Raw genomic sequence first — 12,989 nt, 5'->3', positions numbered from 1 at the left:
TTGAATGCGGCCTATTTCCAAGTCTGTTTATGATCTTAGAACATTCTTTATTTTGTAAATGACAAGGGCTTTTATGAAATTGCCTCTGGGCTTCTATTCTGAGAGGTATATTTCTGGAAGTGAGATGGGCCACACCAGAACTGAATGGAGACGATACCTAAACTGGCCTTCTCTGTTGAACCAACCAGCCCAGAAACCACAGAATGAGGCTGCAAGACAGAGGCCTCCACAGCTCTTGCACATCAACACTTTCAATCTGATCTCCTCTATTGCTGCTTCCATCTATTCCCCAAGTATGCCCTATGCTTTCCTTCCTTTACTCATTTTATCCCTTGCTTAGAAGGCCCTTTCCTTGTTTCTGTTAAAATACTGACATGTCAACACACCATCTCCATCGGTAAGAGCTTCTGGCTTCCCTCTGCTGGGGATAACTGTACCCTCTCTGAATTCATCAGCCATCTCTGAGAACCTCACTTATATAGCTTAGCAAGTACTGTTGCTTTGTCCCACCTTGCTACGTTTACTGAAATATAATATATTCTCCTCACTGTTCTGCTCAAAACATCTGGCCGGGGACCTTACACAGAACAGGGGCTCAATTTGCAGGTCAGATAAAAGAGTAAACATAATACCCAAAATTTTACCAAATACCTGAAAACACTAGAAAGCTTCATTTAGAGAGCTCTGCACAGCATGATTCAATTTCAAAATTACAAAAAAGATTCAGGTTGACAGAACAAATCTTACTGCCTAAAATGATGTTATTTCTATTGCAGAGCAACAAAAAAGATGTTCCAAGCAGACAATGCTGAGAAAAGAATTGTGGTCGCTGAACTTTAAAAGCGGGTTATTTGTTGAAGGGTCCTGCAGGCACAGGTAGCTTCCGTACACAGAGGTTTCATGGCAGCTGGATTTTTTTTTTTTTATCACTTTGGACATTTTTGTGCCAACTTAATAGGTTACTGAAAGCCTTGCCCTACCTTTGCTAATTAGCAGTACAATAAACAAGCAAAAGCAAGGTCACTACTGACAAACTTTGGATATAAAGTGCTGTGAACTGGGTTTTAAGCTCATGGTTCCCACATGTGGAGGTGAATATATGGCCTTTGCTTCCCTTCAGAACCCACAGAGGAAGGGAGAAAAGCACAAACATGAAACAAGTGGTGAATACACAGATCAGCAGCAGCCCCAGGTTTAAAGTGCTTTCATCAAGCCCCAGCCACAGGGAAGAAATACTTCAAGAGCACCCTAAGGGAAACAAAAAACTGAATTATGAAATGAAACATTAAAAACACATCAGCGGTGTGCCTTAGAAAAATCTCACTAGTGTGAGATTTAAGTCACAACCCCCCACTTTCCCTCAAAAGTGCTTTCTAATAATACTGAGCACATTCCAAATAGCTTCCCTCTGCCAAAAACTTGACAATTGTACCTCCCTTGCTCAGCAACCAGGGTGAAGAAAAAAAAATCAATGCCTGGAGAACCTTAATGGCTTCATTTTTTAAGTAAATTCCAAACATATATCTTGCTGGGCATTTATCCACAGGGGGAGTAGCTCCTAAATGAATTTAGGAAGTGAGCATGACCTTTAATAGATAATTTGGTTCCCAACTGGAAAGCAGGAGAGGCAAAACAAAGAGGAGGACGGATGAAAATGGATTCAAATGAAAAAGTTGGAGAAACAGAGGAAAACGGAATTTACTGAAAGGCAATACAAAAAGCATAAAAGCAAAAGGAGATGCCATCTAAAGACAAATGCTAGAGAAGGAAAGAGGACAGGCGTAGCTCATAAACCTTTCAGAGTCCAGAATTACTTAACTCTAAAATATCTCACTGGACTTAACGACTGACTGGGTTCCAGGCTGGGAGCTCTAGAAAAGGAAAGGGACTAGCAGTGGAGAGACAAGGTGGGACAGTGCAGGAAAGCAGAGACCCTCGTAAGCTCAAGACTCAGCATCAGGTTAGGCTGGATCAAGGAAAAAGCTGATACTCAGCTGGCTTCCTGGAAGCGCTGAGAGGCAACAACCACTCGGACTGACTGGTCCGTGGGCGATCAAAGATTCCACGTGGACTCGAGGGAGACTACAGTGACCCCCCGTCCCCCCCGCGACCATGTCCCCATCTTCCCGGAGAGCCTTGCAGGCTGGGCCAACAAACAGATGGGCTCGGGAGGTCAGAGAAGTAGAGGATCTTCTGACCCGGCGAGATCCGACGGGGACCCCGATGGGCAAGAGACACGAAACGCCCACGGTCAAGGGCGGTGACACTCGCGGAGCCCGAACTCACCGATGCCGAGCCCCACGACCAGGCGGCCGGCGAGTAGCGTCTCCTTGTTGTTGGCCGCGGCCAGCACTGCGGAGCCGGCGGTGAAGAGGGCACTGGCCAGGAGGATGGCAGCGCGGCGGCCGAAGACGCCGTTGAGGGCTCCTCCGGCCAGCGCCGAGACGGCGGCCGCCCCCACCGTGCTGGACACCAGCAGCTCCTGCCACAGCGCGTCCAGGCTGAGCTGCCGCTTGAGCAGCAGCATGGCCCCCGACACCACCCCGGTGTCATAGCCAAACAGGAAGCCGCCGAGCGCGGAGAAGACGGCCACCACGTACACGAAGGCGGGGGTCTCGTCCTGCTGGAACTGCCGCCGCGCCGCCCGCTCCAGGTCCCCGACGCCGCCGCCGCCGCCCGCGCCCGCGCTCTGCAGGCTGGTGCTTGACTCGGCGGCCGCCAGGAGGCTGCACTCCCCGGCCGCGCTCGCCGCGTCCGGCTCCTGCTGCTTCCTGCGCCGCTCGCCCATGAGGCTGCTCAGGCTCCGCAGCGTGTACTCCACATTCTCGCTCGCCTTGCGGGACATAGGGCAGGGGCCCGGGGCTGCCCGGGGGAACGCAGCTCCGCGGGCCGGCGGTCTCTGAGAGCTGGACAGCCCGAGTCGGCGGGAACAACCGCCGCCGCCTTCTTTCTCCCGGCTTCCGCTACGGCTGCCACAGCAGCAGCGGCCGCCACGGCCGCTGCGGGGAGAAAGTTGCTGCCCGCCGCGCTCCGGCGCTGCGGAGTTGGAGCCCGGCGGGTCTCACTCCACACTCACGCCCCGCGCCTGCCGAGCTGGCGCTGCGGAGTGGGCGGGAGGCGGGGCCGCAGGTCACGTGCAACCCCGGGCCGGTGGGCGGTGCCCAGGAAGCTCCCCGCCCTCTCCATGGGCGAGGCTAGGTTCAGCCCGCCCCTGACCCCTAAACCCCGCCCTCCCGGTGGGTGCGACCTCTGACCTAGGCTCCTTCTTTAAGGGCTCTGGCAACTGTATGGAATTATTCCTGCCTTCGGAGCTGCAGCGGTGGAACAAGCCAATGTGGAGATGCCAAGTAACAGGCTTCCAAACTGAGGAAGCCACCCAAAATGTTTGCGCTGTAGGTTTGGGAGGGTAGGGAGAGAGCCCCTAAACCAGCCTAACTCTCCTTCCAGCAACCTGGAGATAAGGCTGGAAAAGGGCTGGAAAAAATATCCTAGAATAACACCTACGAAGTACCCTTCCTTTTATAGCATTGTGACATTACCCAGCAGGGTCTGCTTCCTTGGCATTAAATGTGTTTGTTCTGGAACAATTCAGGACTGCATTCCCTCATTTCTATAGCTAGTTTCCACTCTCATCGCCATCCCTCCTCAATTTATGCTTATTTTAAAGGAATAGTACATTTGATTCTTTGAGGAAAGAGATAACATATCTTTTGGAGTGAATCCCAAATCTCCTTTCATGGATCCCTGACTGGTAAAAAGAAATTCACATATATGCATTCCACCCATGAAAGAGGTAATTCCCAGTAATAGAAAGAAAACCCAAGACCCTGATTTGTGATTCAGTAGGCAGTCTCTACCTCTCTGCCCCCACATGCTAACCAAAAGGTAGGATATCTTCTGCTCTGAGAATCCTCACTGTTGCCCTCGATGAGGCACTATTTTAACTGTCTCATTTACTTGAAACAAAGACATTATTTGCAACCAAATTTTTAAACTGTTGAGTGAATTGGCAATTGGTTCATTTGGGTTTCTCGGGTATTTTTCCCCCTTTGATTTAAATGTTTTGTAAATTATATAGTTCTGCATCAGGGGCTAAATTTTGTTTTTGTTTTTGACACAGTCTTGCTCTGTCTCTTAGGCTGTAGTGCAGTGGTGCTATTTCGGCTCGCTGCAGCCTCTGCCTCCCAGGTTCAAGCGATTCTCCTGCCTCAGACTCCCGAGCAGCTGGGACTACTAAAGATGTTTTGCCCCTCTGATTTGCTTTCCTTCTTCAGGCTGAGGTCAAAAAATCAAGCATCACAGGATTCTGTTCCTACAATTCCACTCCTCTTTTATTTACCCTGTTTGAGCAAAAGTTTTCTTAGCTGGGGCCTATTTTCTGTGCAGTCTAAATCTTTTTTCCTTTTAGACAAAAGGATCTTGTCATCCCTATTTCATTAAAAACTTATATTAGAATTTGTCAAAACTGCTTTCATTTTTATTATCAGTCACGATTATCTCCATAATATAGCACTTTCCTTGCCAGCAACAAGGAAAAATAAATTAACGAACGCAGAGGGCTTAACTGGCTTTAAAGCAAGGCTCTACCGTCATTCCCAGGGATCAGTTAAACAGAGAGAGACTTTATATCTGCAGCAATGAAGTCTTTAATATTCAGACCTCAGACAATATTGCAGGTGAGAGCGCGCCTTTTCAGCGGCATAATACGGTATAGTAAAACTGCGCCCCCTGGTGGTGAGCCAATTCCCACTGCTTCTGAAGAGAAGGGCTCCGCAAATGAGAAGCAGCTGGTACTTTCACAGTTCCCTCTTGCTGAGGTGAAACAAGCTACTTTTTGTCCCAGCTGGTGTAGTGAACACCTTGGTTCCCGAGCATCCCTTGCTTGAAATTCAGCTTTGGGGTCATAGAACAAGAAACTACTTTAAAAAGTTCTGTTCCATATTAGGGCATTTATTTAGCTGTGATCAGGTTACATTTGAAAAGAAATGTAATGTGAAAAAAAGGCATCGGAGAGTTAAACAGAATTCTTCTCAGCCTTAAGAGGGAGCCCAGTTCAACTTACCGCCGGCGTGTGAATCTAATATGTAGTTCCCCGAAGTCTGCCCCAGCTGTGGATTATGATGAACTGGAAAGCCCATGGGCTGAGAATCAAAAGAAATGAGTATCAACATCGCCACTGTTTTACTGTAGAACTTTCCAGAAACGTTCAGATTAGCTGTGCTTTACTTTTATTCTCATTTGAAGAGGAGATAATGGTGCAGCAACTACTCATTGACTAGCAGAATAAGTGTTAAAAGGTATTTCTTATATAAAATTAATTGCTATTTCAGGGCAAATTTAATTAGAAGAGTCATTAGTGGTTTGCAGTGAGTTCTATAGTTCCAGTTTTGAGGACATTTGCTTTGCAACCTCCAGGAATATGTTCCAAAGCAATCTATAAGGAAAACTCAAAAGTCCCTTCTCAATCATCTTTTCCATCAGAACAGATCCCTTTCACCAGAGAATATGAAAGAATAGGAAGAACCTCTTTCTCCAAAGCCCTAGCAAACTTTTTATCATATCTAATTGGATTTGTCAATTGTGGTCCCATTCCTGACCCAGTTACTGTGGCTGGGAGATTAGTTTGATGATCAGACTGGGGCCAATCAACACCCACATCATGAGCTTTGAGTGAAGGTAAATCACATGGGCTGAGACTATAGGAGGTGTTCCCATAACAAATCTGATGTACTATTTTGCCAGAAGTCAGGCAAACAAATGCTGGCAATAAAGCCAACATATTTGAGTTGCCATTAGTAATTAGTAAGTTAACATGGTATAAAAGCCAAGTAAACCATTTCAAGAAGGAAGAACTGGCTAATAGAATCAATTATATTACAGAGAGATGAAAGAGAATGAAAACTCATGGGAAATCTTTGAATTTTATTATAGAAAGTCAATGAAAAGCTGGATGCGGTAGTTTATGCCTGTAATACCAGCACATTGGAAGGCTGAGGTGAGTGGATCATCTGAGGTGAGGAGATGACATTGTGAAACCCCATCTGTACTAAAAATATATAAATCAGCCAGGCCTGGTGGTGTGCACCTGTAACCCCAGCTACTTGGGAGGCTGAGGTAGGAGAATCATTTGAACCAAGGAGGTGGAGGTTGCAGTGAGCTGAGATTGCGCCACCACACTACAGCCTGGGCAACAGAGAGACTGTCTAAAAAAAAAATGGAGAGAAAGTCAATGAATGGTGACTGCTGAGAATCAGAATGTTATTTTGAAGGTATTGTATCCACAAAACCTAATAATGCCAGAATCCCATCCTTTTGATTATTCCTCCTCTCTGTATGTATAATAAGCAACAGCAGCATCAGAATAAAAATATTATATTATTAATAAGTACAAAGGTTAAGTATGGGTCCTATGACTTAGTTATGAGGTATAAGAGGTACTTAAGTGTTTAATACTTTCTGTAAGAACTTGCCTTTCTTTGACTTGCTGTAAGGAGGTGGAGAAAAAAGATGAAAGGAAGGAGGAAAGAATGAAGGGAAATAAGAAAAGATGATCAGCATACCCCAATGGCTAATGCCCTGTCTAGATCTGCTACTACAGAGAGACAGGGAGCAGGGAGCACAAGAACGCATGAGGCATGGATGACCTTTTAACATACACTGACCCTACCCACTAGTAAACATGACCCAACCAGGATAGAGCCTGTGACACATCATGATATCATCTCCTCCACCTTTGGATAGGGAGAGTTGCAATGCCTCTTCCCCTCAGAGACTTTTAAGAGAGCAAATTCAATTAAAATGAAATTAGTGAAAATGTCAAACATGGGCTGCATTTTCTATAAGTCTCTTGCTAAATGTAATAAGAGAAAGAGTAGCTTAAAAAGTTATCAGGATCAAGAGAAAGAGTGTGGGCATGGATTATGCTTGACATGAATTTATTTAGATGCTGGAGTAAAAAGAAATAGACAATTCAAGAGCTGGAATGATGGGTAGGACAAAGTCCCAAAGAAGGAAGAAAGATATGAGCAAGAACATACGGGGTGAGGCAAGGATAGCCTAGCTATAGGGAGGAGGCGAGACACTTCTTCCTCTGAGAAAAAAAGGCAAGGAAACAAAAAAGAATGCCATCGTAAGAAAAGGTTGATACTAATAACAAGAATAGGTAATAGTGCTGTTAAATGGGTAATCATGTGTATTTGGAGGTGAGGGGTGGAGTGAGCCTAAATGTAGTCAGAAAGACTCCACTTCCTGTCTCCACTATGATACTTCCTTGACTGTGTAACCTTGGGCAACTTATTCTTTGCAAGCTTCAGGTTTCTTGTAATGGAATAATAATACTGTATTCATATTTAGATGATTTCAATTCTAACAGAAAATCCGTATTCAAACTGTCCTAAACGCTATAGAAATAGATGACATGAATCTGAATATCCAAGGGCCTCATCAGGAATGTATGATCAGTTGTTTTTTTTTTTTCCAGAAATGTTACCAAAGACCCAGGTTCTATCACTTTCTTTACTCTGCTATTCTTAGTATATTGGGTTTGCCCTCCACTGGCTTCTCCCAATGTAGCAAAAGGACTTCAACATGTTCAGGTATCATAGGTTTCCAATGTATACTCATAAAGATACTATTTTGTTCCTATCCCTAAATGTAATATATTTCAGCTAGTAAAAGATCCACATGACCAAATAAAAAGTAACTAATAATACATAGTACAATGTACCAAATCATTGCTATGAGAAAAAAAAAACGAAGTAGTTGAATATCAGTTGTGGAGTATCAAAATATTCTTCATTGACCCAGATTAATAGCTACAAATGATCAGAGTTAAAAAGAAACAAAAATACCCAAACAATTTGGCTTGTGATTTTAAGAAATGCTTTCATTAAGCAGGATCCAGTGATCTGAAATGAGAGCAATGGGAAGTATCTGCTTCAAAGTAGACTCACTAATGAAACTAAGAACAACTCACTTTCTTTCACTGAGAAGTTATCAATTTGGTTTGAGTCTGGTTCTTTATGCAGTTCCAATGTTCGAGTTAGTTAGTGGAAAAATACTTTTATTTTTATTTATTTGTTTATTACATTTTGAGACAGGGTCTTGCTTTGTAGTCCAGGCTTGAGTACAGTGGTGTCATCACAGCATACTGCACCCTTGATCTCTCAGGCTCAAGAGATACTTCCACCTCAACCTCCCTCCTGCCTCTGCTTCCCAAAGTGCTGGGATTACAGGCATGGGCCACCAGGCCCAGCTGGAAAATACCTTTTAAATTGAGCTTGTGACACAATGAGCCCCTTACGGATCACTCTTTTTTAAACAATTTCATATGTTTTGTTTTACAGTTTGAATCCAAACTGTAAACTCAATTGTAACATTGACTGTGTTGGACATTGGAAGTACAGTAAGCACGGTACCACTATGACCCTACTTGGCCACATTAAGTGAATTTATCAAGTTAAAACCAAGCAAAGTAAGCAGCTGAAACAATCAACATATATTTTATAATTAGCTAATGAAGGGAGTTATATAAATTAATAAATTCCTGTTTCCTTATACTCTCAACTCAGAAAAACAAAAAACTTTTAATTTAATAATACAAATTGTGTAACTCATTGTCCATATAATGTTGCATGGCATGAACAAACACTATTTGGAAAGATACTTTGTCTTCCCAGCCAGTAGTACTTACACATACAAAATAAAATGATCATTTAAATTAACTTGTGCAAAAAACATTTCGGCAAGAGGGACCAACCTCAAAACATCCAAAAGCATGCTACTGTAATTTCCCTTCAGATTCTTTCTCACAATTTTTATAATGTTGATGTGGATTGGCTCTGTGTTCCCACCCAAATCTCATCTCATAATATAATCCCCACATGTTGAGGAAGGGACCTGTAATCCCCAGGTATCAAAGGAGGGAGGTGATTGGATCGCGGGGACAGTTTCCTCCATGCTGTTCTCATGACAGTTAGTGATTTCTTACTAGATCTGATGGTTTTATAAGTGTTTAGAAGCTCTTCCTTCATGCTTCTCTTTCCTGCTGCCTTGTGAAGAGGTGCTTGCTTCCTGTTCTGCCATGATTGTTAAGTTTCCTGAGGCCTAGACACCCATGCAGAATAGCAAGTCAATTAAACCTCCTTTGTTTATAAATTACACAGTCTCAGGTAGTATCTTTATAGCAATATGAAAACCAACTAATACAAATGTATACCATGGAACATTTTTATGCCTAGAATACACTGAACCACCTTTGGTTAATGTGAAGTTGCTTTCACATTTGATTTTCATGCTGAGAATCAATAAATGTGAGACAGAGATCGTTTATTGTGGAAGTAGGAGCATTCACTACTCTCTTCCTGTGATTTCCTTAAACTGGGAATTCTTTTAGGAAACTCACCTTCATAGGTGCAATTAGAGAGGTTTGATCTACAACTTGGCCTGCAATTAAGAAAGAGTGTCCTTAGTAAATCAGAGCAAGGCCTGTGTTTGCTTTGTTTAACACTAAAGCCCTTGAGGGCAGCTAGTCCACTGCTGCCACATGCAGGGGCTCAGATATTTATTGCAAGAACATATGAATGAATTCACGAATGGTATCAGCCTGTATAGACTCTGATTGACATGGGTATGTAAGTCCTGACTTTCCACATTTAAGGATAATATAATGAAATAATAACAACTTGAGGTAACACAAAGTGCCTATAGGGCATGACATCTAAACCCCAACTCTAGTCCAACCAGTTGTCAGATTTTAACTGAGCAACCAAATCAGACATAGCATAATTTTTACTTAAGAAACACATTGTATAATGATAGATTTTAATAGAAAGGCACTATTTTTGGAGCATTTACTTTACAAGAAACCCTTTATTTTGCTCTGTCCTTAATTGTTCCTATTCTCAAGTGGGAAAACTTTTTACATATGAGCACTGCACGCCCATATGTAAAAAATAGATGATGATATAAATTATTCTATACCAAAGAATTGATGAAGACAAATTTCTAGTCAAGTTCATGGGAGACAAGAGTTGGATGGACTGAAATTTAAAAATTATTTAAATACATTTTTTTCTCCATTTCAAGTCAATAATACAAAAAACAAAACTGTAACAAAAATAGTTATTCCTAATTGGTACCAGAGTTATTTATGAAATCTCAGCTGATCCAACTAAAGAGTTAATAATTTACTTTGCTTCGGTTTTAAAAGCTACTTAGCTTCTACCTTTTTCTGGTCTATTAGTGATCGCTGTCTGTCTTATCATCAATTTGGGGAGCTCTAGGTTACAAGTGACAATGCACAACTTCTGTGTGTATTGTCTTCATATTAATGAACATCTTACTTAGCTCATAGCCAGGCAAGGGGTCACCCTGCTTATCCCCTGTGGTTTTATACATTCTTCTAAAGAAAACTTTTAAAACACTAGAAAAATTACATAAATCCATAAATCTCACAGACTAGGAATGAATACTTTGAAAATCTTTGAAAAAAATCTTGAAAATTTTGAAGCCAAAAGCTAAGTCTGTATACTTACCTATCAATGATCTCTCATCTTGGAAAATTACTCTGAACGCTGTAGAGAACTAGAAAGAGATGAACCATTTTAGTAGCTCTTTCTAATACTAAAAAGGAAAAGAAAGCTTCCTAGTTGGAAAAAAAAGAAATCCTCAGAATGCAGTACAAAAAAGAAATGTCTTTCTGAGCTGAAGAGCTAAGATAATTTTATTATTTTCTTTGAGTTATATATTTGTTATAAGAGATGTTTGAATGAGTATAGAAAAATTCAGTAAATATGTTATTGCCACTGGCTAATGATGACAGATATTCATCAGGGAGTGATTTGGTAAGAAAATAAGAATGTAATAGTGCACTGACAAGAAAAGCAAAGTCAGTTTCTTCTGTATGATCTTTGTTTTGTAAAATTGCCATGAAATTTCCATACAGGAGCCCTACAGTAATCACAGCTGTTTCTCACAGACCTACAGGCTAAGTGTAGACTGAGCTTTCAGTTATCATCCTGATGGATGAGAGACGCACAGTGCGAATGATAGAGGGGAAAGCAGACAACTAATATACACCCATAATTTTAAAGCTCTTGCTGATATTAAAAAATAAAGCTTTAGGTTTCTGTTATAGTTTAGGTGTATAACAAAATTGCTTTTTGTCTTTATTTTTAAAACCATATTTTATGCTTAGATAAAATATATTTTTTTTTTATCTCTCAACAGATATTAAACTTTTTGATCACTTCCAACATTTGGACCCTTTTTCTCTGTTTAGGGTAGTGCCTGAATTGTGGACACTGCCTTGCCAAAATAGAAGCCAGAAGCCCACTTTCCCAGCATTCCCTGGAGTGAGGGGCAGGCATGTGACTCAGGCTCAATCAAGCAACAAATCTGCACAAGACTTTAGTTGGAAGAGAGTAACATGAAGAGGAAGGCTATCCATAAAGTACATCATAGTGAGGGTGGTAGGGACTGACAGAGAGATGTACACCCTGAACACGTAGCCACAGCAGTTGTAGTGGGGAGGTACCGTGTCCACATTTAGCAGCAGGGGCTGTGGTGCCTTTTCCTAGTAGAAGCAGCAGCAGAAGGGTCTCTACCGCAGCAGCCAATGGGAGAACTAAGATGTACTTCAAAACAGCCTCCACTTCTGATCCTCTGGCCCTTGCAAAAGTTCTGAGATTTTAAATGTAAATTACATATTATAAATTTTATATAATTTATATTCTATAAATACACAACATACTCTGTGTGTGTATTTATTATATAGTGTATAATATATAATACATATATATTATGTGTGTGTACCATGGCTGTAGTACAAGTGCCAGGAGGGCAGAAATGAAAATATACACTTGCAATTTTTTCATACTACATGTGAAGTGGTATCATATCAATAAACGAAAGAAGTATACTGTAATACTTTAAACAAGCATCAAAATAATGCAAAAGAAGCCAACGAGAGGTAAATGAAAGAGAAAGCAAACTTTTAAAGGCAGAAAAAAAGAATAAAGAGGAAAAGGGGAATGAAGGACAGGTGGGGAATATAGAAGAAAAATAGCAAGATGGCAGATTTAAGCCCAATCATATCAGTAATCACACTGAAGATAAGTAGTCTAAGCACATCAGCTAAAACACAAAGATGGGGCTGGGCACGGTGGCTCACTCCTGTAATCCCAGCACTTTCGGAAGCCAAGGCAGGTGGATCACAAGGTCAGGAGTACGAGACATGCCTGACCAGCATTGCGAAAGCCCATCTCTACTAAAAATACAAAAATTGGCTGGGCATGGTGGTGAGTGCCTGTAATCTCAGCTACCTGGGAGACGGAGGCAGGAGAATTTCTTGAACCCAGGAGGTGGAGTTTGCAATGAGCCAAGATCATGCCACTACTCCAACCTGGGCAACAGAGTGAGGCTTTCTCTTAAAAAGAAAGAAAAGGCAAAGGTGGTAAGATTGAATAGTTAAGTTTGCAAAACTCAACTATATCCTGCCTATAACAAACCAATTTTAAATATAATTAATGTATTAAATATTATGTATATATTTATCAGAGGTTAATATAAAAGTATATATAGATACACCATACTAACAGTATTTTAAAAACAAAAAAGAAAAGAAAAGGTAACCCAGGTATGGTGGCTCATGCCTATAATCCCACCTTGAGTGTCCCAGGTGGAAGAATTGCTTGAGGTTAGGAGTTTGAGGCCAGTGGCTGAGACAGGGGTTTCCCTTGAGCCCAGTTATTCAAGGTCACAGTGAGCTATGACCATGCCACAGCACTTTAGCCTGGCAATGGAGTAAGACTTCGTATCAGGCCATCTCGCATTGCTGGATAATGTTTAAAGAAAAGAGGTTTAATTAGCTTATTGTTCTGCAGGCTATACAGAAAGCATAGCAGGATCTGCCCTTAGTGAGCCCTCAGAAAGCTTATAGTCATGACAGAAGGTCAAGGGAGCAGGCATTTCACATGATGAAAGCAGGA

At 41.9% G+C, this 12,989-nt stretch overlaps 1 protein-coding gene and 1 pseudogene across 4 annotated transcripts in view; both read right to left on the bottom strand.

Annotated features, from left to right (window-relative positions):
* Window positions 1-2,114, bottom strand: part of LOC144577728 (large ribosomal subunit protein eL30 pseudogene) — a 37,934-nt pseudogene extending 35,820 nt beyond the window's left edge.
* Window positions 1-3,108, bottom strand: part of SLC2A13 (solute carrier family 2 member 13) — a 385,769-nt gene extending 382,661 nt beyond the window's left edge. For all 4 annotated transcript variants that reach the window (XM_009003636.5, XM_002752368.6, XM_017975993.5 and 1 more), the window contains exon 1: window positions 2,287-3,108. In XM_009003636.5, coding sequence (XP_009001884.1) covers window positions 2,287-2,845 — 559 coding nt within the window. In that variant the 5' untranslated portion in view covers window positions 2,846-3,108. The remainder of the gene's footprint in view (window positions 1-2,286) is intronic.
* Window positions 3,109-12,989: the final 9,881 nt, after the last annotated feature.

The sequence above is a fragment of the Callithrix jacchus genome, chromosome 9 (genome assembly GCF_049354715.1).
Source record: "Callithrix jacchus isolate 240 chromosome 9, calJac240_pri, whole genome shotgun sequence".
Taxonomy (NCBI): Eukaryota; Metazoa; Chordata; class Mammalia; order Primates; family Cebidae; genus Callithrix; species Callithrix jacchus.
Note: the sequence above shows the minus strand (reverse complement) of the source record. Positions and strands in the feature narration are given on the sequence as shown.